General features: G+C 44.3%; 1 protein-coding gene across 3 annotated transcripts in view; it reads left to right on the top strand.

Moving 5' to 3' along the window:
• Window positions 1–6,824: 6,824 nt before the first annotated feature.
• SLC12A4 (solute carrier family 12 member 4) overlaps window positions 6,825–22,088 on the top strand; it is a 38,429-nt gene continuing 23,165 nt past the window's right edge. For all 3 annotated transcript variants that reach the window (XR_003249457.1, XM_026039807.1, XM_026039806.1), the window contains exons 1-2: window positions 6,825–7,023; window positions 21,980–22,074. Coding sequence is in view for 2 of the 3 variants with exons in the window: in XM_026039807.1 (XP_025895592.1) it covers window positions 6,873–7,023; window positions 21,980–22,074 (246 nt within the window). In the remaining variant the exon portion in view is untranslated. The remainder of the gene's footprint in view (window positions 7,024–21,979; window positions 22,075–22,088) is intronic.

Here is a 22,088-nt window from a genome sequence, read left to right as displayed (position 1 = left end):
CAGCAGACACCTTGGCTGTGATGGTACCACTGTTTGTGCAGCTGGTTCAGGTAGGTGGTTGGGATGAAAACCAGCTGTGTTCCTTGCTYTAGTAACTAGTTTTATGCTTTTGGTTCAGTGTCTGGGTTCACCATGCCCTGCAAATGCATATTGGTGCAGAAAAGGAGCAGGAAAACAGAGCAAATCTGTGGCAACTGACGGAACACTTTGTTCCCTAGGGAAAGCAGTAGCTCCTCTGTCAATTCTCTTCTGGATCCATGTATGTAAAGATGATCAATTTACTTCAAATTCTGAAAACAGAACCTCTAAATGACCTGACATGAATTACGAGAGAGGATTTTCTCATCAATAGTGACTTTTATTTGTTGTTAAGACGTGTTGGATTCAGTTCATGGACCTGGAGCAGTATGCTAGCTGATCTTTGACTTTGCTCAGGATGAGCTGTGATGCTGATTAATCCATCTTGGGTATCTTGATATCTTACCTACAAACCAAAATTCTAAATAAAACACTTCATGACAGGTGTTTGGTGCTCCTATAAATGTATTTTTTAACAGAGGAAATAGTAAAAGTTTTTTCTGTATGTTTACGATATTACTAAGACGATTGGGTAAGCTTTACCAGAGAAAACTAAAAATCTGTAGAAATGGATGTCCAAGATTTCCAGTGACTAACCTGGAATTTGTCAGTCACTTGGCCTTATATTACTGGATTAGCTGTTTCACTAAGAGTATGCAGAGTGTTTCACTTTGAATCAACACTTTCCCCATCTTCTCTCTGAGAAAATATTCCAAGTTGTGCAAGTTTTTATTTATATWTTTTTTTCTCCACGGAAAGAAATCAATTGCTGATCCTTTTCCGTGTGCCRTTTCTCTGCAACCACGCAACCAGAAGTTATCAGCCTTGGCTCAGCTACTTCTATCACAAAACAATCTTTAACTAGGGAAGCAAACAAATTGTTAAAGATGCTAAGTAAACACAGTACTGTATTTAGCTTACATCACAGAAATGAAATGCTGCCTCTTCTGCTTGAGGGTTGAGCCTTAACTAGCAAAACCCATGTGGGAGGGTACTTGGATTTTACTCCATTTATGTTGTTTCTCTCCAACTGGCTTTGTGAACTTCATGGGAAAGATCTTCCCTCCTGCTTACCAGGTACATGTTTTTCTTGGAAGTCTTTTCTTGTCAGCTGGTCTCGTTATTTCCATGAAGCATTTCAGCTCAGATCAAAGCTGCAGGTAATACTGGTTTTGTCAGACAAACCAAATGAAGGTCAAGAATTTGTAAAAGTGTCTGACACAGCTTTAGAAAAAGTCCCTTTGGATTAATTTTCCAGAGTTTCCTCCTGCAAGGAAGCTATGAAATCTAAAGAACCCACCTATGCCTATACTCAATTTCCTCTGAGTCTGCTGTTTTTTTAAAAACAAAAGAGAGAATGGCTCAGAACAAATCTATCAATGTTAAAATATGAAATAAACTGAGAATTGATCATTAACATAAAGTGTATTTTTCCAGCATCTTAATTTTACTTTAGAAATTGCTGCAATATTTAACACTTTTAAAAACCTGGTTATTTTTCCAGGCTTAAAGGATAAATTAAGCAAGCTTTTGTAAAATATGAATATTTTAATTATAAGGGAGGGGGAGAATGTTAATGCAGTAAATAAAATTAGAAGATGAGTAGCACTATAGTGTCCTCTTGTGGTCTTCCACAGTCTATGATGTGACAGCATTTTCTAGGAGAACATGAACAAAATCTTCAGGGGCCCTTAATGGACCAGCTCTTGCACAAATACAACATTTTTGCCCCGTTTCCCTCATTAATGGCTCATGCAGGTCTGCATATTGCCTCTCACACGAGCTCTGATTACTCTTTACACAGGGCTGCAGGTCTTGCAGTCCCCTTGGAGGCACCTCCTCCAGCAACCATAGCTTGTCCAGTGAAACAGCAGTGAATATTCACTAGTGAGAAGCTTTTACAGCCTGCTCTCCTGCCTCRGGCCTGCTTTGTTCATCATGCTGGTCGGGTGCTTGGCCATGGGGAGGCAGGACTGAGCTGAAGAGAAGCTCACTGTGGTGAACYCTTGGCTGTGAACCTGCAGTTCATGCCCACAGCGGTCCTGATTTGGCAGGGGCATCTTTGATATCTTCTGCTGGCTGCTTCAGGGCTATTGGTGACCCATGTTCCATTTGAGTGGAAGAAGAAACAATAAACTAGTCCTGGATGCACTGYTCTGCATATCCCAGCAGTGCTACTGCTGTATGTATGTTGAGGCCTCTGGCTAAAACCCTCTGACAGCTCAGGGTGACACTATGGTATACACCACACAGTACAGCTTGCAGCAGAGTGCAGTACTTGGGATATTTAAATACTTGTATTCATACAAACACAGCAGGGTAGAGGAGCCACCTCTGAGCTGAAGTTCTGCATTCAYGACCTGCCTGCTTTTCATCTGCCCCTGACAGAAGCAGAGTGCTCCAAAAGCCATGAAATTACTCCATGCTGTTACAAGGGGCTTTCTTCTGCCAATAGGTGAGGAACGGACTGCTGCTCAAAGGCCACTAGAGATTTTTTTAACCATTCTCCAAGTTACTGGCTTAGCAGCCATCTCAACAGCTTACCARGTTTTCTACAACATTAGATATATGCTGTCTATAAAGCAGAAAGCTCCTCTCACCCAATTTCTGTTCTATTTGAAATATATTTTTGTCTGGGTCACTACCCAGACTACTGACTTGGTCATTTAAGTTGTCTAAGAAATGCTTTTCACGTAATTTAGAAAATTTCCATTGCTTCCAGCAGTTTACATCATGGTTTCACAGTTTGTCCTATTGGTAAAGAAAGGGAAATGTTATGCAGGAGAGATGTTACATGACTAAAGCATCTGAATGGAGTTATTCCTCTGAAGGAACAGTATGTATTTTGGATAGACAAAGTTATGGATGTTTGGATGTTCCCTCTTGGGCTTCCAGACCAATGTATCCCATCCGTGGACCTCTAAGCGTGCTGTGTGCTCTGCCTGGGGCCACAGCAGTAGGGTTGGTAAAGACAGCAGGAACTGGGCAGGTCAGTGCACCAAGAAGGTATTTTAAAGCTTTACTTAGAGAAGTTTCACAGAAAAWTTATATTTTTACCACATGATTTTCTAGCTAGAAAAGTTAAATGGTTTCATTTAAACTTAGGCTTCTTCCCATTAAACTCAGGACAAAGGAAAGATAAGAAATGCTGTAGTGAAACATAATTGCAGATGCGGAATCTGCAGATGCAGATTCATACCCCTGAACAAATGAAAAATCATTTTAATCAAAAAGAAGATGAAAGAGCGAGTTTTTGCAGTTTGATTAAAGTTAACAATAGWTAGTGCAAAATCATAGGCTAAGTTAGCCATAAGCAACCTCCTAAAGCTCATTTACAGTGACTTACAATGCATATACTGTGCGACCTTGGAAGCACCAGGGCAGACTTTATGATAGCCCTAAAAGCAATCAGTAATACTGGTATTAATGCTGACGCTTGCTTCCTCTTAAGATGGTAATACAAGCTGCATACAAGGACCTGTGAATCACTATGTGCCAGGGACTGGGTAAGGTGCCTCGCCTCGTTGTTCAACTTTGCTCTGTAAGAGCCACCGGCGTGTGCAACCTCTAACTCACACAGGGCTGTAAAAACCAAGCTGTTTTTTATTGTTTTTTTTATTGTCCTTCCAAACTTGACCTTCCTTGCCTGTCCTGAGGAGTTGTACTAGATCTTCTGGGGGTTTATGGACTACCCTTCCATAAGGCTCCGAGTTTCTCATATAACTTGCTTTGCTTTGAATTGAATGGTGTTAAGTTTTAATCACAGAAACATAATGGCTGTTTGGCTGGAAGATTAAACCTATGTTAAGTTAGTTTATAAATACGCAGTGGCTTATTACATAGGAACTGGACTATGTCTGTTTTGCAGATAATAACTCAAAAAGCAGTTCCGGATGGTGTACTGGAGAAGAAATGATCATATATTGCTGTTGACTTCACTAATGTTGTTAATGTATACTAAACTAACAAAATTCGAGCCTTTCTTCATTAATACAGCTTGATTCTGCTAAGCTGACCTTAATGTGAAACCATTAGCCTTTCTTTCTGACAAGATCAAATTTTCTGTTCCATTAAGGAGGAAAAAAAAAAAGGAAATGAATACATTCTCCGTGCTTTTGTGCTTTTTCTTTTATTTTCACTGAACAATGTGTACCCATCTGAAAGTGCAACTTTAATTTCCACCTAGCTTGGTTGCAAATTGACAACTTCCACCCCTGTTATTTAATGAGAGATAACAGCTAATGCTGTCTTGATGTAAATGGCTTCTAGATTATCTGGTCTCATTCCTGTCTTCTGTCAGACAACTCTTRAGCTTGTGATGGTCACTGATATCATTTATGAGTAATAATCATTATTCATATTCAGGGAAAAAATAGTTGAACATCATCCACATTGAAATTTCAGTTCCCTTATGACACTAAACTGAACACCGTAGTTATATGGGCAGTAACCCCTTACCTCCAACCATGGACTGTCCACAAACTATTAAAGAATCATTGTCTTTTGTTAAAATAGGTATTTTTGCTTCGGTACAGTCTCTTAGAGCCAGATTATCTCCTTGGAYATTCCCATTCTAAGTAAGGGAGCTGTTAGTTTATGTGCATGAGTTGACTATTTTTTTTCCCTAATGGGGTAGAATTTCAGAGCCATTGCATTCATGATACTAAACCACCTTGCAGCGACCTTGATGGCTTGTTTTTTGGTAACTAAAGACAGACACCTCCCTGCAAGACTTGCTTTGAAATGCCAGATGAGAGGTGCCTAGTTTAATTTTTCTTCTATAGTATGCAAGAGGCCAAAAATATTAACTCTTAATGCAGTAGTTGTAATCTCTGTCCCTTTTTATAAGATGCCTACTTAGATCAGATACTTCGACTTAAAAAACTTATAAAGTGAAAAYGAATAAGACAAAATATTAGCTAACTTGCTTTGTAGCAATTTTTCATCCTGTCCTTTTTCTCAAAAAACCCTCTTCTTTATCCCCTACCCTATTTTCTGTGTTCTTGGTGGCTGTTGTCCAGCTGATTATATGACACTTACTATGAACAAGACATAAGTAAACCTCAGAGGCTCAGAAAGAAAATGTGGCTACTCCTTGGCCAACTGTTCCACTGCCCTCTGGAGCAACTAAGAGTGCTGGAGACAAGTCTATGGAAGAAGCGAGCACTAGCATGTTGTCCATCTGCCAAGATCAATGCTTCTAAAATGATCAGAAATGCTTTCTACATTCTGAGAATTGGGCTAATGTGTCCATAGAAATTGCTGGTAAAATCACCTTGTTGGGATCATATTTATGGAAATGCTGGTTTTAGAACTAAAGAAAAATCACACTCCTTGTCTTCCAAACCCTGAGTTTTGAAAGGAGAAAAATGCAGCCTATCAGTGAGATTCCCACAGCCAAATGAAGAAACACTGTTATTTTCCTTAACGGAGCAAAGAGACTTAAATGGATGTAGAGCACGTAAAAGCAGAGAAGCCTTAGAAGTCTTTCCACCTGTCTGAGCAGTACAAAGGGGTGTAATTGCTCTGGTTTTCCCCAGGGGTGGTCTATGGGCAAGCTCGTGTGAAGGGAACTGGGGGCCCTTCATCCCCCTGCGCTGCAGTCGCTCCACAGCATGGATCCTTTCTGGCTACTTCGAAAGCCAACCAATTAAAAGTGGACTTAAAACTCAGTTCTTGCAAACAAAGAGTTCTCCTTCCCAGCTCCGTCTCTTCTGCTTGTTACTCATTTCTCTATCTAAGTGACCTGAACATTGCTTTGTTTAAAAAAAAAAAAAAAAAAAAAAGGACAAATTCAGAAAGTTCAGAGTAAGGTTTTCTGAGCACAGGAAATGTCGAAATGGCGTTTCGCCTTCTTCGCCTGCTCTGAGGTTCATGTGCTCCCAGAGCCTCCCCCGGGATCTCAACGCTGCCTAATCGCAGTGCTAGAAAAACACGCTGCTCCCACAGAAACCTGCCCTCAGCGCCGGATCTGGTTGTACACAACTTTCTTGGGTGTTTTCAGTTAAAAAAAACGTACAAAACCCGCTTGAGTTCATACTCCACAGTAAAACAGAGCGTTGTCTTATTTTTTTACCCYCAGTGATTATTTAATACGCTAAAAAGATCCTTCAAGGCTGGTTTACAGACAGGGCAGTTAAGGAACGCTGCCTGAGGCGCTGCCCTGTCGCCTCCGTCCTGGGCTGTGTCGGCRCCAGCCCAGCATGGCGGACTGCCCTCCGTGGGGCTGCAAATACCCCCTTCCCAGCCCGTTTTCCGCCTTTGGCCCCTGCCCCGTCCCCTGTTGGCCGCGTTTCCTGTTTTGCTTGGGCGTTTCGGTCGGCTGTGGCTTCGGGGCGCCCGAGGTGGTGGTGGAAGGGGGCTGGCGTGCGCCCAGGACGCGAGCCCAGCTGCGCTRCTTCAGCTAACTTTTATTTCTCCTACAAACAAACGCACATTTCACTGAGCCCAAAGAGCCGCCTTGGGCCCGCTTGGCTCTTGGGTACCAGGGCACTTCAGCCCTTTTGCGGGCGCCTCCCGGGGTGTTTTCGGGGGGCTGTTGGCGTGTTCCCCGGGCCGCCCCTCAGCGGGCGGCAGCAGATGGCGGCGCCCCCGCTCCGCTCCGCTTCGCGCCGCTCCCGCGCGGGGGTGGTCGCGGGCGCCATGCGCGGGGCGCGGCGGCCCCGGCAGCGCCGCGGGCCGGGGGAGGAGCCGAGGCGCGCGGTTTCCTGAGAGGAAGTGACCGCACGGGGCAGGAATGCGCCGGCGGCCCCGCGCCGCAGCCCGCCCGCCCCGCCGCGGCGCCGCCGCCAGCCATGCCGCACTTCACCGTGGTGCCCGTGGAGGACAAGCCCCGCGCTGACTACGACAGCGTCGAGGGGCTCAGCTGGGTGGACTACCGCGAGCCCGCCGCCGCGCCCGCCGCCGCCTCCGCCACCGACCCCTACGACACCGTCAGCTCGGACGGTGAGTGAGCGCCGGGCGCTGCGGGGCTCCCCGGCGGCGGTGCCGGCGGTGCCGAGCGGCCTCGCGCATCCCCCCGGCCGCCTGTTGTCGCCATCACTGCCCAGGGTGTTCCCGAAACCCTCGCTCGCAGGTGGCTCTTTGTGTTGTTCCTGCCCAATTATATAATCTTTAAAAACCGCCTCTGCGCGCAGAGTCTCCCCCTCGTTGTCTTAACCGGGCGGCAGCGAGCGCCGGAGCTCGGCCTGTCGTGCCGCTTGGCTGTGGCTGCTCGCCTGAAATGGGCTCAGGCGCCGCGGAGCTGGCGGTGACGGCAGCGAGGATGGTTCCCTTGGCAGAGCCGCCGCTTCCCACGGGATTCCTGTTTATTCCCTTCGCCTGCCTGCCCCTGTTGGGTGCTGTGACCAGCCCTTGGGAGCAGAGCAGCCTCGTGCGGGGAATTTCTCATCCTCTTGGATCGGGGTGATTCCCGCTTGAGGAAGGAGCAGGGACAACTGTGCCTGGTACCAGCACCACCGGCCGGTTCTMCCTGAGCTCACTTTCCAACAGATTTTTTTACTTTTTCATTTCAAAGGACCTTAATGTTGCATTTTCTGYCACTAAGTGGCTTCTTGCACAGGCCTAATGTCCATTGCATCAGTTCTTTTGAGTTCTGGTGTAGCCATTTTGGAGCAATGAGATGTATTTTCTTTTCCCGACATGTCTGTTATCACAGCATTAATTCGAGGCTCTAGCCCTACAGGCTGTGTGGAAGGCCTTGGTTTTGCTAGGTTAAAAGCTGTGTTTTAACCTCAGGTTACCTAACGTACAGCTAATATGTAAGACAGTAATGCAAATTGGGTTTGCAAATAGGTTTCCGCCCATATCAGCAGGTTGAAGCAGAGACCTGGCAGAGGATGTTCTCCGTTAGCTGGCTTTGGGTTAGTGAATAGGACTGATGAAAGCTGTAGCCGTGGTGACTAAAGGAAGGCCAGCTCACACTGTCACTTGGATATCGGAGTGTCTGTATGATGTGTGCCAACAAGACGCATCAAGATATTCAGCTGCCCTTGGCAGTGCTGCTATTCTGACTGGTGCAGCAGAGCTTTGCTGCTGGAASTTAGCTGGGATCCTTTCTTAAAAACGGATAAATATCTGGCCATATATCTATTAACACATGGTTGTTGATCGCTGTTTCTGTTTGAAATGTGACCGCTTTCTCTTCTTTAATTTGCTTTCGCAGTAATTTCGTGTTGTTTCGTGCCCTCAGGGCATGCGTGTGAGGCTCGCTGCGTTGGCTACCTGTGCTGACAAGCATGCCCTGGCCCGCCAGCCTTGGCTCTCTGCTGCTGGGTTTCGTGGCCCATGGGCAAGCTGATCTCCCTGGTGCTGCTCCTGGTGCCTCCTACACATTGTGTGCGGTGCTAGGGGGGTCACCCGCTCGGGCAGCCTTAGTGGGATGACATGGTGRGGATGGGAAGCTGCTCAGGATGGAGAGACTTGTGTCTGCTTGGCATTGGCTGGAACCTGGGGGCTGGAGGGGAGAAGATGCCTCTCCAGAGCCTCCTATTGCAGTTGCTTATGGGGCTTGCAGAATTTGTTAGTGATGGGACCCTAGTTCCTGTTAAGGTAAATGTTGTTTGACTTGAATGCATGGTTTAGTGGCCCTATCAAGGTACGTATCACTCATGCTGGTGCATATAGGGCGTCTCAACTCTGCGTGCTCATTGTCCAATGTCTGCGTGACCATAATGCTACCATAGTCTGTATGGGTGTTTGGAGTTACTCTTCTGAATCATCTCCAGGAGCGTTTTTGTTTTAGCAGCTGCCTAATAAGAACCTCATTTAGAGGCTATTTCCTTGGATTGCTCTGCTTAAGTGGAGAAGTTAAATGCCTGAGTAATGAGCTGGTCCTTCAAGTGTGTGGTTTATCACGGTGAAGTAACTGTGCACAGCAGGTCTGCAGCAGCGGCYGGAGCAGGGCCTTTGGTGTTTGCCTCCTCCTCCTGCTGCCCCTTACCCCGTGGCTTATGGTTCTGGTGGATTTCCCTCCGACCTTTCCAATCCAATGTATATTTCACACAAAATGGTCTTGTTTTTGAATGCTTTCTTGTCTTCTGCTTTATTTGGGTTATCAATTAATGAGGTGTTATCTAAATACTGCGGAGATGAGGCTGTTGTGCACTAGATTTTAGCAGTTATTTGCGTGAGAATACATTAGTTGATGTATAATAATCCAGACTTCTCAGCTAGCTCCAGTGCTTCTTTGTGAATAAAATCAGCATTTTTTTTTTTGCCAGGCAGGACCTACCTACTGCCACCACTTTTAATAGATTTTGACATCTTCCATTTAGAAACGGGAGCACAAAGAATTATTGTGTGATCTTATCAYAAACAGGCAAGCTCTGCTTTATGGATGGGCAGGGATGAGAAATGTGCCTTTGGCATCTCTTCTGGCTTTGAAATAACGCCAGCGTGTTAGGTTGGGTACACAGGGCGCAAAGAAGGAAAGTGGGGTCTGAATAGTGCTTGGAAAAACAGCCAAGCTTTGCTGTTGTAGGGATCTCGGTTCCAYGGTGATCTTGGACCCTGTTAAGTGAAGTGCAACCCTGTCATGTGTCCTGTGGGAAGTTATTTATCTTCCTGTGACATTTGTTTGTGGAAATGAGACGCTAATCAGCTTGGTGTCACTAACTGACTTTGGTCAGCTGCCACCCTTGGGTTTTGCCAATGAATTGCTCTGCTTATGTTCCTGCTATCACATGGCTTTGCTTCAGCCCACGGTTTTCTGACTAAACTGGAGACCTTACTTTCACGATACAGACTGTATGAGTACCTACAGTGGCCTTGTGGAGCAGTAGCTTATGCTGGTGAGTTGCAGTAAACTATTTTCAGACTGCAGGAGGCTGGTAAAGRAAGTTCTGGTGTGATAGCAGCATATTTCTACTTTTAATCTTCTTCCTCACTCCCTGTTTTTTTGAAATGCTGGGTGACTTAGTCGAAAGACCTTTAGTTTGCTCATAAGATGAGAAATAAAACTCTCCAAATATGTCTGAAAACACTTTTCATGAAGATGCATGAATCATTCAAAAATCGCTATRAAGCGCTTAATTCTTATGTATAGGTGTTTTGGCAAAGTTCACAGATGACATAGAATTAGTCATATCATGAATTAGATACTGCAGCTAAAAAAGTGACAAATATGTGTCCAAATATATTTTAGGTTACTGAAACTTCAAAATCCTACTGATTTGTGTACTGCTGGCTTGTTGAAAATAGTACGGAGGCCGCTTCTTCTTCACTTCGTTTGTTTAGCTGAGCAGGGTGTTGTATTTCTTCAGGCTTGGCAGCTCAGTTTTCGCGGTCTGTGAAGTTCAGTGTGTAACTCTGGTGGTTTTACAGGTGTCTCCAGGGTGCTAATTATATCAACATTTGTTTCACAGACAAAATTGTGAGGTACCTTGATCTGAGTCCTTCCCTCTGCTGTTAACGTAACTAAGATGCACAGAAATGGATTTAATTGGAAAGGAAGGTCTTGCAAGGGGTCTTAACATCATGGACATCTTTTTCTCCTCTGTTTGTGTAACTGGTGATTAGCAAAGCACTGATAGAGCTACTAACCTTCAGAGCAACCTCTTCCTACAATACASGTGCATAGATAAGTGAACCCTTGCTGCAGATAAGGGGAGATAGGAGCGTGGTGTGTGAAAAATGAGAGTGGAGAAGTGCTGTGTGACTTGCCTGGTTGCACAGGACATCTACATGGGTGATGGTATGTGCTCGATTTGGAAGGTTCACCCAAAACAAAAGCAGGAATTTCCCTGAGACCCGAAGAGCAAGAACTTTATTTTAGTGAGTTCCACGAGTGCCTCAAACTTCTAGAGATGTTTGGGTGGATTTTTTTATTTGTTTGGTTGTTTTTTTTTTCTATTGCCAGGTTAAATTCATGTGTAGAAATGCTTGCTTTGATAAAAGAGTTCATATTTCTACATAAATATTTCTTTGCTGATCACCTCCCTCTATGTCTCCTCTCTTGTGTGGCTGCAGACGAAAGGGCTGAGGTGGCAGCTCTCCTGCACCACGGGGCTCTCGCTGCCAGCAGCTGGGCAGCCTGAAGATGACTTGGCTAAATATAGGAAAACATGGGCTTTTCTGTGGGTTCTCTGGTATTTCAGTTATTTGGCGAAGCTCTGGGAAGCATCTTTCTGATATGCCAAAGTGAATTAAAGGCACCTCCCGTAAGTTTATGTGGGGGCGTCTGTATGTTGTGAAAAAAACCTGAAAATAAATATATGTGCACAAGAAAACACTGTGGTATCAGTTTTGTTAGCTGTGGGGTTTTTTTTTTTTTTTTGAGTGTGTGTTTTTAGGAGGGCACCTGTATTAGAAGGCGAGGCAATTACACATGAGAAGACATTGATTTTCTATCTAATTATACCTGCAAACGCCTGCTGCTTTAGATCCGCTGAGCACCTCTTTGCAACTTAAGTCCCCAGTAAGGTGTTTTTCTTTTTAATGCACTGAAACTATCTTTTATTCCATTTCTGCACTTTCTAAAGGAATTCAATTATTGGGTTTCTTCTCTTCTGTTTGTGGTACATCTTTCTCTGTCGTATTTAAGTTTGATTTGTGTTTGTGTTATCCCGTTTCCCCTTGCAAGTTTCTGTAGTGCTTTGCTTCCTTAATCCAACTAGTAATGCTYCTTTTCTTCCTTCTGTTGCTACAAAATATATTTTTTCAAAACAAACGTGGTTGCATGCTCCTCAATGCAAAGCTTGAACTTGGCACGTGCTGTGAAGTTCCACGTAAAATGGGGATTAAGGTGTCCTGCAGCTTCATTGGTTAGAAAATGAAGCCAAACRTGATAAATGCCACTAGCTGAAGAAGAACAAAACACTTGAAGAAAATTGTAGTTGGTGATTGTTGCTTTTTTCTTAAGTGCACATTACAGCATGGGGGACACCCAGTGCCAAACAGAGAGAAAAGCGGAATTTGGTAAGTTTTCCCTTCCCCTCCAAGAAAAAGTTAAAAGTTTACACTTATTTTTGACTGTGGTGTAACGTAATTTAATATGGACATTGATTTATGTTATAAAAAAATGGCCATCATGGCCAGTCTGTCTGAGCAAGATTATTTGATGAAGGGTCTTTTTTCCTTAACTCGTTGGTTCGAGGCCGTGAAATACTTTGCTACCTGACATGGGCTAGGGAGGAACGAAATACAGCATCTTAAGCCTCAATGCAAAGCCTGTTGGAGTTACGTTTTATGAATATTTCCATGATCTTGAGGAAGGTCCATCAGGTCCTTCCTAGGTAAATTTTATATTTCTTATTGTACTAACCTGCTTTTCATTTTGACAGATTAGMAAATGCCAGTATTTTTTGCCATTTGTTTTAATAAAAGCTTTTTTTCTTCACTTCAAGTTTTCAGCACAAAATTTCAATTTAAACAGTGCTGAATGATCCCTCACCAATGAGTGGTTTTGACGGCTGCCGTTAGTCCTGGACTTTCTTCCAGCTGAGCCCCGGTGCAGGGCTTCCTTCAGGATAYTTGGATTCTGTCACTCATGGGGTGACACGGAGTGACTGCGTCGGTCTGAGCGGCTGCTGCAGTGAATGCAAAGCAAACAGTATCTCCCTTCTAAGCAAGCTAAGGAACAGAATGCCTCATACAAACTTGCAAAGTCAAATGCTTGAAGATATATATACATCAAGATACTGCTTGATAAGTTTCTCTTAAGCTTTTTGGATAGGGTGGATTCTTTTAAGCTGTTACCTGGTGCTTCCTTCCCCTCTTCTCCAGGTGCCTGTTGGGGCTTATTTTGTCTGCTGTGTATTGCCTGTTTGCCCTGAGTGTGCTCTAATATTAAATATTGCTTCCAGAGTCTCAAACTGTCACTTCTGTACCAAAAGCACTGGAGTTCAAGAGGCGGCATTCTTGCCCATAGGTTGCGTGGTGGGGTTTGGTTTTTCAGAGCACATCTTAGGTTTGGCCTGGAAAAGATGACTGTTTTCTTTCCAGCATGTCTGAGCAATAGAGGTGTGGGTTAGGACAGTGCTGGAAGCCCTTTTTAAAAAAAAAAAAAAAATATTTGATGTTATTAAAAATACTTGGAATTTTCTTTAATTGTCTTTTGATCTTMATTTTCTGTAGGACAGAGAGGTGGGGTTCGATGTGCAGAATAAAAAGGTAATTGCCCAAAAGAGCTTTGACTCACTTAGCTCATGGATGAATAGGGAGGGTTGATGGCTCCACAGAAGTGCCAGGGTAGCTCGCCTTGCTCACCAGGGCAGCCTCAGACTTGTCGGCAGTGTCAGTGAAATGGCATTTATTTTGCAGAGAAGAGGAAAACAGGAGGTTTGTGCGGGGTCAGGGCGATGGATGGTGAGAGGAGATACTGATACTGATGTGGATGGGGTCCCACCAACCATTGGGGTCCCACTGCTGCCTCCACTCGCGTTATCAGCTCTCTGGGTAGATTGGGAGGCTGGTTTATTTGCTGGAGATGCCTTAGTGGAATTGCTAATGTTATTTAGCTGCCACATTTGCYCAACCTCGCCTGGCAGTTTGTTCTACTAGGCCCATCCCCTAGAAGACCTGATTCTCCTGACCTGCAATGTCCTGCATCCCAAGCATCCCATCGATTGGTATGTGCTCTGTCGCATAACTAGGATACAATCCATCGATTGCTCCAGAAATTAGGATCAAATCCACATGCTGACGTTGGAGCTGGCTCGAAGGGAACCATAACAGAGGTTGTGTAACAAGATCCTAGAAGAGGAGAGGTGACGCGGGGTGAAGTGTTTATGACAGAGGTGTGTTCTGCCCCTACGAGTCTTGTCTGCTTTAGGTTCATGTGGCTGGACAGTGGTGTCAGTTTTCTGTGCAATTTAACCACCATCCTTCTTTTTGATCTCTTAGCAATACTATTTSTTTTCATATAGATGTTTCATGAGGAGTTACTTAGGACGTCAGAAATCTCCCTCTCGTGAAACACATTAGACCATCCAGACCTTCCATTTTGAAGGGAAGGAAGATCCGTGTGAAGCTGCCGTTTGCTGAGCAGGAGTYGCTGCCAAGGAGGGCAGGCTTGCTGAGACTTGCTCTTGCATACTTCAAATTGCAGATCGCTGCACTAAAACACAATTTTCATGCCCTGGAGTAGAATTGATTTTCCTGCAGTTATCCGTAGCAGCTCTGCTTTSTGTTGTAACCCCGTCTGTGCTGGGCTTAGCTAATATGTGCAAAGTCCACGTCTGGATGGCCGGGTCGGAGCCGAGTCAGGCCTGGGAGCAAATGGGGAAGGCAGCGGAGCTGTTGCTGTCTCCGTGGTGGAAGGCAGCATCTTTCGGTTTCTGCTCTTCCTTCCTCTTGTGACAAGGAGCTTGGCCTTCCTGATCCCCTTGTGAATACAGTAACTGACATCACTTTTGCTGCTTTTGCTCTCCCATCTACTTTGTATCAAGGCTGGACAACTGAGCTTTCCACTGAGCTCTGTAGCTCTGACTTAAGTACTACTCCCAGACTTCTGCTGCTTTTTATTTTTTTTTCTTTTTCTCCTGCAAAGATTTAAGATTATTATTCAGTGATTTATGCTCTTGAATTTTTACGATATAGAGCAGCAATACTTGCTAAAGTATCGCCCACCTGGATCCTTTCCCCCTCTTTCCTTGCCTCCTAAGTTGTTCATGACTTATATCAAGACTACTTTGCCCAAATGAAAACAAACTGTCCACTTTTGAGGTTGCCTTATGTTCCAGAGGATGCAGTGGCAACAACACGGGTTAATTTGAGAGAAATCAGAGCCAGACCTGGTGCAGAAGTGTAACTGACCCATATTTGGTACAACTGATGCTGCATAACCGGACAGTGGGATGATTACCTACCTTATGTTTAAGTGTCCTTCTTTAGTGTGCGTTCCGGGGACTTGAAAGCTGTACCTCAGTTCAGCTCAAAATAATCTAATTGCGATGCTTTGCCCATGACCTTCCAGGAGATGCTGCATCTACATGCTGTACCATGCTCAGCAAGGATTAAGCTCACTGGTTTATGGCCYGCAGTTTCCAGGGACGTTCATTCTGTTGCAGATTTCTAACAGGTGGAGCAGATGACAAGGGATCTAAGGTTGCCCAATCCCCCGTGGGTGATTTCTCCTGGCCAAGGTGATCTTCTTGTTGTGCTCTGATGGTCATGCASTGACCTTCTTGGGAAGCCATGATAAGAGCAACATGCCTTGTGCTCACCCAGCAGCTCCTCTGGATGCACGGTGAGCTGGGCAGGCAGCAGCTCTGCCTGAAAAACAGTTATTTTTGTTTTATTTTCTCCTCATTCTCACTGCTCAGCCATGATCAGTGGTACGAGACTGAAAACATTTTCCCAAATTCAGTATTGGAGAGAAAAGCAAATTAATTGCCACATACAGTGCTGTACGCTGTCTCTAGGTGCATGTTGTTTCAAAGACCGTTAGACCTTTTTTGCAAGTTAAGAGGTCTTATCCAAGACAGGGTAAATGTTAAAATGCTTCTCCCTGTGGTGTGATACAGGGCGTGCTGTGTCTGATGCCCTCATGCGTGTGAGGGGCCTGAGTTTCGGGGAAGATGGTCATGAGGAATGACTTCGAGTCATTCCACATGAGGGAGCCTCTGAAGGGCTGCAGTGAAGCACAAAGGTTGTTTTTGTAGTCTGTTTTTTTAGCTGACAATGATGAGCAATTTTGTGAAAGCTCTTAAGCATTGCAAGTTCCTAAATCCAGTTTCTCAAAAATGACTTGGCTTTTCAAATCACACAGCCTGGATGGGGTAGGTGCTCTCAGCGTGGTCCTTGAGCTGTCCGGAGCCCCTTGTTATGAATGAGCAGAGTGGAGAGTGTTCTGGTAATTATGACCTACTTAAAATCCTTAAGTTCTTTCTCTTGTATAACCCTTTGTTTTGTTATACTGTTTTTTTTTTTTGTGATTTTTTTATATGAGTCATCCGTTAGTAGGCAATGGTACTAGAAATTATGGAAGATGGAGAGAACTGCATCCCTGTTTTTCCTCCCAAGCTGGGGTGCTAGGAGGGTCTATGTCACAGGCCATTGGCGAGTTGAAAACGCAGCTGATTCTGCCCGGCAAGTGGCAGGTTTGTGTCATGAGCCCTTCCAAATAGGTGGGCAAGCAACTCTCAGAGCCTCGTGGTGGTGGCCGGGCTTGGATTTCACCAGGAACCCTGTCTCTAAGATCCTGACACATGTGTGTTTTACTGCTAGTGGAAGGATTTTAGTGTCAGGAGTATATTAGTGTCTGCTTAGCGCTCTCAAACAAACCAKTTTGCCTCCTGAGAGAGGCTCCCATTCGGCACTGCAGCCAGTTGGTCAGAGGCAGCAGAGGAAAATTCTTCGGGGAGCAGAGTGTTATTGAACTTGTCTGATCCTCAGGACTTCACAGAGGAGGCATTCACRAAAGCATGTGCTAAGAGCAGAAAGAAGAGTAATGGTAAACAAAATTACTGGAACTGGCAAAGAATTATTGCTAAAGGGTAAGTGCTTCATGTGSTTATTAATAACCACGAACGTTTCAAGTGTTCTGAAGGCATCTGTGCGTCTTAAGGGGAAAATCCTGGGACTTTYTGAAACAGCGAGTTATTAAATTGTGAAGTCTTTGGGGTTTGATGGTATTGATCAAGTCAMTTGGTAAAGCTGTTCGGTAGTCGGATTTTGCAGAGTACAGTAACAGTGCGTGACTTGATATGTGTTTAAGGAGGGGGAATCAAAAAATCCATGCCTTAATTGTACCCCTAATCCCGTTCTCTGGTACTGCCTGCTTGCTGCATCGGTTGTTGTCTGGGACAGCCTTGGCCTTTTCTTTCATGTAAAACACAAACAACTGCAGTTCTCAGCTGCTTCAGASGAATGAATAACATGCTTTTATATTCTTTTTGTAAAAGTGTTTAGCAGATGCCAAAGCAGTTTATGGTTATAAATACATATATGTTACTGTAGTGTAATGAATTATAAGCAGGCCACCTTTACTTGCTTTGTAAAGACCATTAACACAGAATTTTAATGACATTGGCGTTGGGCGGTGAAGTAAATAATGTTATAGTCTTAAAGCTGTAAATGAGCACATTATATTCCTAAAATACCCATGGAAGTCAATAGGTTTGGCCTGAGGCTGCAGTGGCTGACGAAGCCTGYGACCGCATGGGACACGTGAGAGCTGGGGGTCCTCGGCGTAACCCACGGCCCTCGAGCCTGTGGTTCGAGCACAGAGCACCTCTCTGCTGCCTGAAAGCAGCCCAGGTGGAGAGCGCAGCTCTGCCCTTCCTCCTGCTCCTCTTCCCTCTCGCACGACCTTGCTCTTGGGCAGGTTCTTTCCTAGCACAGCACTGTCYTCTTATTTTCATAAACTTCATGGGGGTACATTCTACATGATCTGCATGCAGCAATCCCACTGCTCCTSTCACTTGTACTCCTGTAGAATCTCTCTCTTCAATCCCAGCTTCAGCTTCCAGGTCTTATGAGCCACAGTCTCATGAGGAACAGTAAGTCTAGCACATTTATTATGTCTCCTGAGCAAAAAAACAAGTTGAATTCTGCCCTAATTATCAGTAGGAATTTGCAGAAGATTTGACTCTTGCAAATTTTCCAAAGATTAAGTAGGTTATTCGAAGAGGACTACCCCAGCCCCAAAGAGGGAACCGTTTTGCATACCTTAGGSCATCTATGAATTATGTTTTATTTAAGTTAGTTCTTTCAGAGATAGTTTGCAGCAAGCCTAGAGGCACGGACAGGAGGGGCGCTCCTGGGATCGGCCAATTCTGCTGTTTTTAGCTGAACATAAATGCCTGCTGTTTATGTGGCTGGAATTGGGTTGAAGGAATCCAACGCCAAGTGCTTGGGTAGCCACGCTGATTTCTAACCTTAAATTTCAATTTTATTTATAGGTGGAATATTGAAACCAGGAACCATGGAGTTTAATTAAAAAATGTCTCAGATGTTCTCTTTGCATGGAAATATCTCAGTGTGTCTCCATAGGTACCACAGGCTTTGTGACTAGCGATACCTGTAAAATAGGCAATGGCTGAAGGACAGAATGAAGTGGTATTAGGCACGAGGTAGTCCTACAGTATAACTAAAATAAATTATTGGTTCTTTTACTGCTCCAAAAATTAAATTATGTTGAAAAGAAGAGTCCTGGGCTTCCCCCYGAGTTTCTTCTAGTAAGTCACTGTGTTTTCTGGCAGCCATGAGGATGCAAGCAAACCACTGGGTTTCTTTCTTTTCCAAGCCCCGCTTTGCAGAGTTGAACTCTTGATTTACACCCGTGTTCTTTGGAGATGCCCAGCTCCTCAGCTCAGATGCAGCCCTGGACTCTTCACACAGGGCAAATTATGGCGTGTTCCCCTTGAGATACTACAAAGGAGGATGTGATGGGAGCCTGATATATGTGCCACTATTTCCATTTAATTAGCACCGATTTRTGCCTGTGAAAGTGAGGGGGTGCAGGTTTGTAATCCAAGCACAGCCCCCTTGRGAATTTTTGTTGTTTTGATCTCCATTAAATCTTTCTGTAGCTTGATTAGTGTTGCCGTTTCTTCAGTGCTCATCTCTGCAGCCCGGACCACAGCGAGTCAATGTGTCCCTCTGTGCCCTCAGCCTGCCTGGGCTTGTCATGGAGACAGAGCCAGGCGAGAGCCTTTGGTTTAGTCATGTCCAAATAGAAAGATCTGAAGGTGTTTTAAGATGCACCAATTACTACCTGTTTAACTGAGCATGATGAAGCAGGGGAGTGGTGATTTTTTTGTAAGGAAGTTCAGAAATTGAAAACAGCAGAGAAGACAACGCTGGCACGTTAAGTCTTGCAGCCTGTGCCGCCTGCCAGCTCCTTGCAGTGGGTGACTCCTCCTTTCCAGGCCTGCCTGAATAGCCCTTATCTCTGGGAAGCTTCCCTGTCTGTCTTTGTGGTTGTTCCCCAGTGCCTAATCACTCATTTTTCATTTATCCTTATTTATCTGTTTTTATTAGAGTTATTYGATGCATATGTTTTGTCTGTACCTCTCTCTAAATTTCTGGGTTTATCCCTCACTAACTAAAGAAAAGGCAGCAGCTAGCCCAGAAACTTGTGTGGAGTGCTCTAGCAACTGCCTCGATCTTRATTCTGTTCCAGAAATAAAACAGTAGTGAATTCTATGTGTATATATATGTGTGTGTGTGTGTGTGTATAAAACACACATAAAACACAACATAAASCCCAAGCTTCTTGGAAAAGAACAGAAAAAAAATCACAGACTATCTGGTACAGTTTTGTTGCAGGGTTGTATCCTTCTTTTATAGACTGAAGGTGGTCTGCAGGGTGAAAAATCTCCTTTTGGAGACCTACGTGAGTAGGGGGAGCTCTAGGAAGCTCAGTAGGCTGTGGTGGAGATGTYCGGGTGAGCTGCGTAGTCGTGCTGGTGGCTGCAAACAGGAGTATTTGCTTTGGAAGGGACCTGGCAGCGCTCGGTAATTAAGGCATTTTGCATCTGAGAGATAAAGAAGGCTGAGAAGCAGTGAAACGAGTGAAGAGGAAACCTTAATCTCCCTGGAATATAGTTTTTCTGCCTCAAAAATCAAGACTAATTTAGGGATGAAGACCAATAAATGATTCTCTGTTGCAGAACCTGTAACTTTCTCTAGGAAATGTTGCTTGCAAAACAGTCTGGCATGATGAAAACTAACATCGCATGGATACTGTCCAAGACTGAAGGCTTGATAATTAAGCGCGTGCTGTGATGGTGCTTGACTAAGATTTCATGTAGTGGCAGTGGGGGCAAGCGGTGCCCTCAAGAGCCTTCCTAGCTCACCTCAACTCTTCCCAAAGTGATGGAGGTAACGAGCTCTTCACGTGCACGTAAGTCTCCTTGAAGGCTCATTTGTATTGCTCGGTGTCAGAAGGATTGTGCTAGACTCATTTTATTGCAGTTTGTTTTGTATTCTGGGCTACAGTAGATGGTTTTCTGCCTTGGAAAAGGGTCAAGGTGTGCTTGTGATTCTTGTTTTGTGGAGGAAAAGGAGTCATTTTGGCACAGGTTTTACTTGCAAGATCAGGAACAGGTGCAAAGAGAGATGATGAGATGGAAACTTGTTGTGGTTTTGGGCATATCTGGAGCCTGCAGATGACACAGACCATGCATCTGTGGGAAAGAGGATTTTGGCTATCGTGGAATTAGACACATTTRACTTAGCACTGCAGTACTCAAACACCCTGTCTGCAACTCTGGGATTCACACGATGAAGGTGAAGTGGGATGTCCTGGTAATGAACTGGAACGTAAACCCCTTGGCTCGCTGATGGAAGTGTGCACTGTTGGAGGGTTGAAAAGGCCAAGCTGTTGCATCTGTAGATTCGTGTAGCCTGAAAGCTCATATACGTTTCGCATTGCACACATGTCCCCTTGCCATCTTCTCTATTTCTATAGACAGAAGAACATTCTCTAACAATTGGAGAAACTGTTCTGAGCCTGGCACATGTCCCGCCGATTCCCCAGTGTGGTTCCACCTTGTTTGGATGTTCTGGGTGAGGGAAGTTTAAGGCAGTTGCTTATTGCCAATGTGSTGCTGCTGTGCAGCGTGAGGGAGTTCCCAGAAGTGTGATGGGCAAACACAGGTCCTGCATATCTAGAAATATTTTTGGTCACTTAAGCATTTATTGCCTGAAGCTTAAAAACACCGGTACTGTTTGTGACTGCCTCTTCCAACTGTTTTGCCCAAAGCAAACACAGCAGTTTGCAGGAAATGGTGCTTCTTCACATGCTCCCATCAGTAAGGCTAGCACTGCCCTTCCAGGGGTTTGTTGTTTACAGCAATTATGTCTGTAGCAGTACATGGTGTTCTGAGTGTGTGCAGGAGTCCTTAATTTCCCTATTAAGTTAATTCTCTACATTAAACCAGCTTCAAAAATGTGGATGTACTTTCACTTAAATGATGTAAAAAATAATTTGGCATAACCTTGATTGTTTTAACCTTTGAAAACGTATGCCCCGAAATCCAGCTCTTCAGTCTCTTGCATTTTCTTATGTGTTTGGTGCTTCCTTAACTTGCAGTACTTGAGCAGGCTTTTCCTTGCATTTTCAGTTTCTGTAACAGATACCTCTTCTGCAAATAGAAATAATAGTGTTCCTTGGATTGATGYTCCTTTCGGGAGGTGCTCTTGGAAACCTGCGGGATTCGTTTGGGCTGAGCGAGCAGGGAGGGCTGCCAGGCAAAAAAAAAAGGGGTTTTGTCCATCATTGACTTCAATGGGAGCTGGGGCATTTTTGTAGATACCATTTTGTACTTCAATACCCTTAAATTTTTTTTTCATGTTACTACTTACTATAAAAAGCTCTATAGGTCTACTGTGTTATCTTCTATGTGCTTTCTTTTTAATTTTCATTGTACTTTGCACTGGTAAGACTCAATGAAAAGGCAGTGTAAGGAGGCATGTTTTGATGTCTAGAAYACTCTGAACGTAGTAAAAGAAAAACACTTTCTGGATAATACTTAAAAATGCTGTAAGTTAAAAGAATCTAGTCTTTGATTTACGTGGTCTTACCAGAGCTGCCTAATCTTTTGGGAGTGTTACTGAGAAGTTGCTTTTAAAACCAGTAATGATTTCTGAGTGCAGAAGAGCTGTCTATTGACTTGCCACAGTTCTATACAAGCAATAGTTGTAAGAGGAAACTTGAGAGAATAAAGGCCCTGATAGCATCACAGCTGTGACCTACTTGTAAATTGTACTTTGAGGCGCCTTACTCTTCTATTTTGGTGAAAAAGGAGGAAAAGAAATAGTGATAAATCTATGCTGACAGCGGCAGCAGAGATTGAATGTGCCATCATTCTGAAACTGATACTCTTGCATAGCTTTACAGGCTGGAAAGAACCAGATTCAGTTGAATAAACAAGTGTATTCCTTTTTTGTCAAGGTTTTCGTGGGCTTTTGATCTGTTTGCGTTCACTGAAACCTGCTTCTGTTTTCTTTGCAGGTCATGGCAACCATAAAGAAAACAGTCCTTTCCTCAACAATCTGGAGGCTGGCAAGGGAGGGGATTACTATGACAAAAATCTGGCCTTGTTTGAGGTAATTTCTGATTG

The sequence above is a fragment of the Nothoprocta perdicaria genome, unplaced genomic scaffold (genome assembly GCF_003342845.1).
Source record: "Nothoprocta perdicaria isolate Ctin4 unplaced genomic scaffold, notPer1 scaffold_242, whole genome shotgun sequence".
NCBI classification, from domain to species: Eukaryota; Metazoa; Chordata; class Aves; order Tinamiformes; family Tinamidae; genus Nothoprocta; species Nothoprocta perdicaria.
Note: the sequence above shows the minus strand (reverse complement) of the source record. Positions and strands in the feature narration are given on the sequence as shown.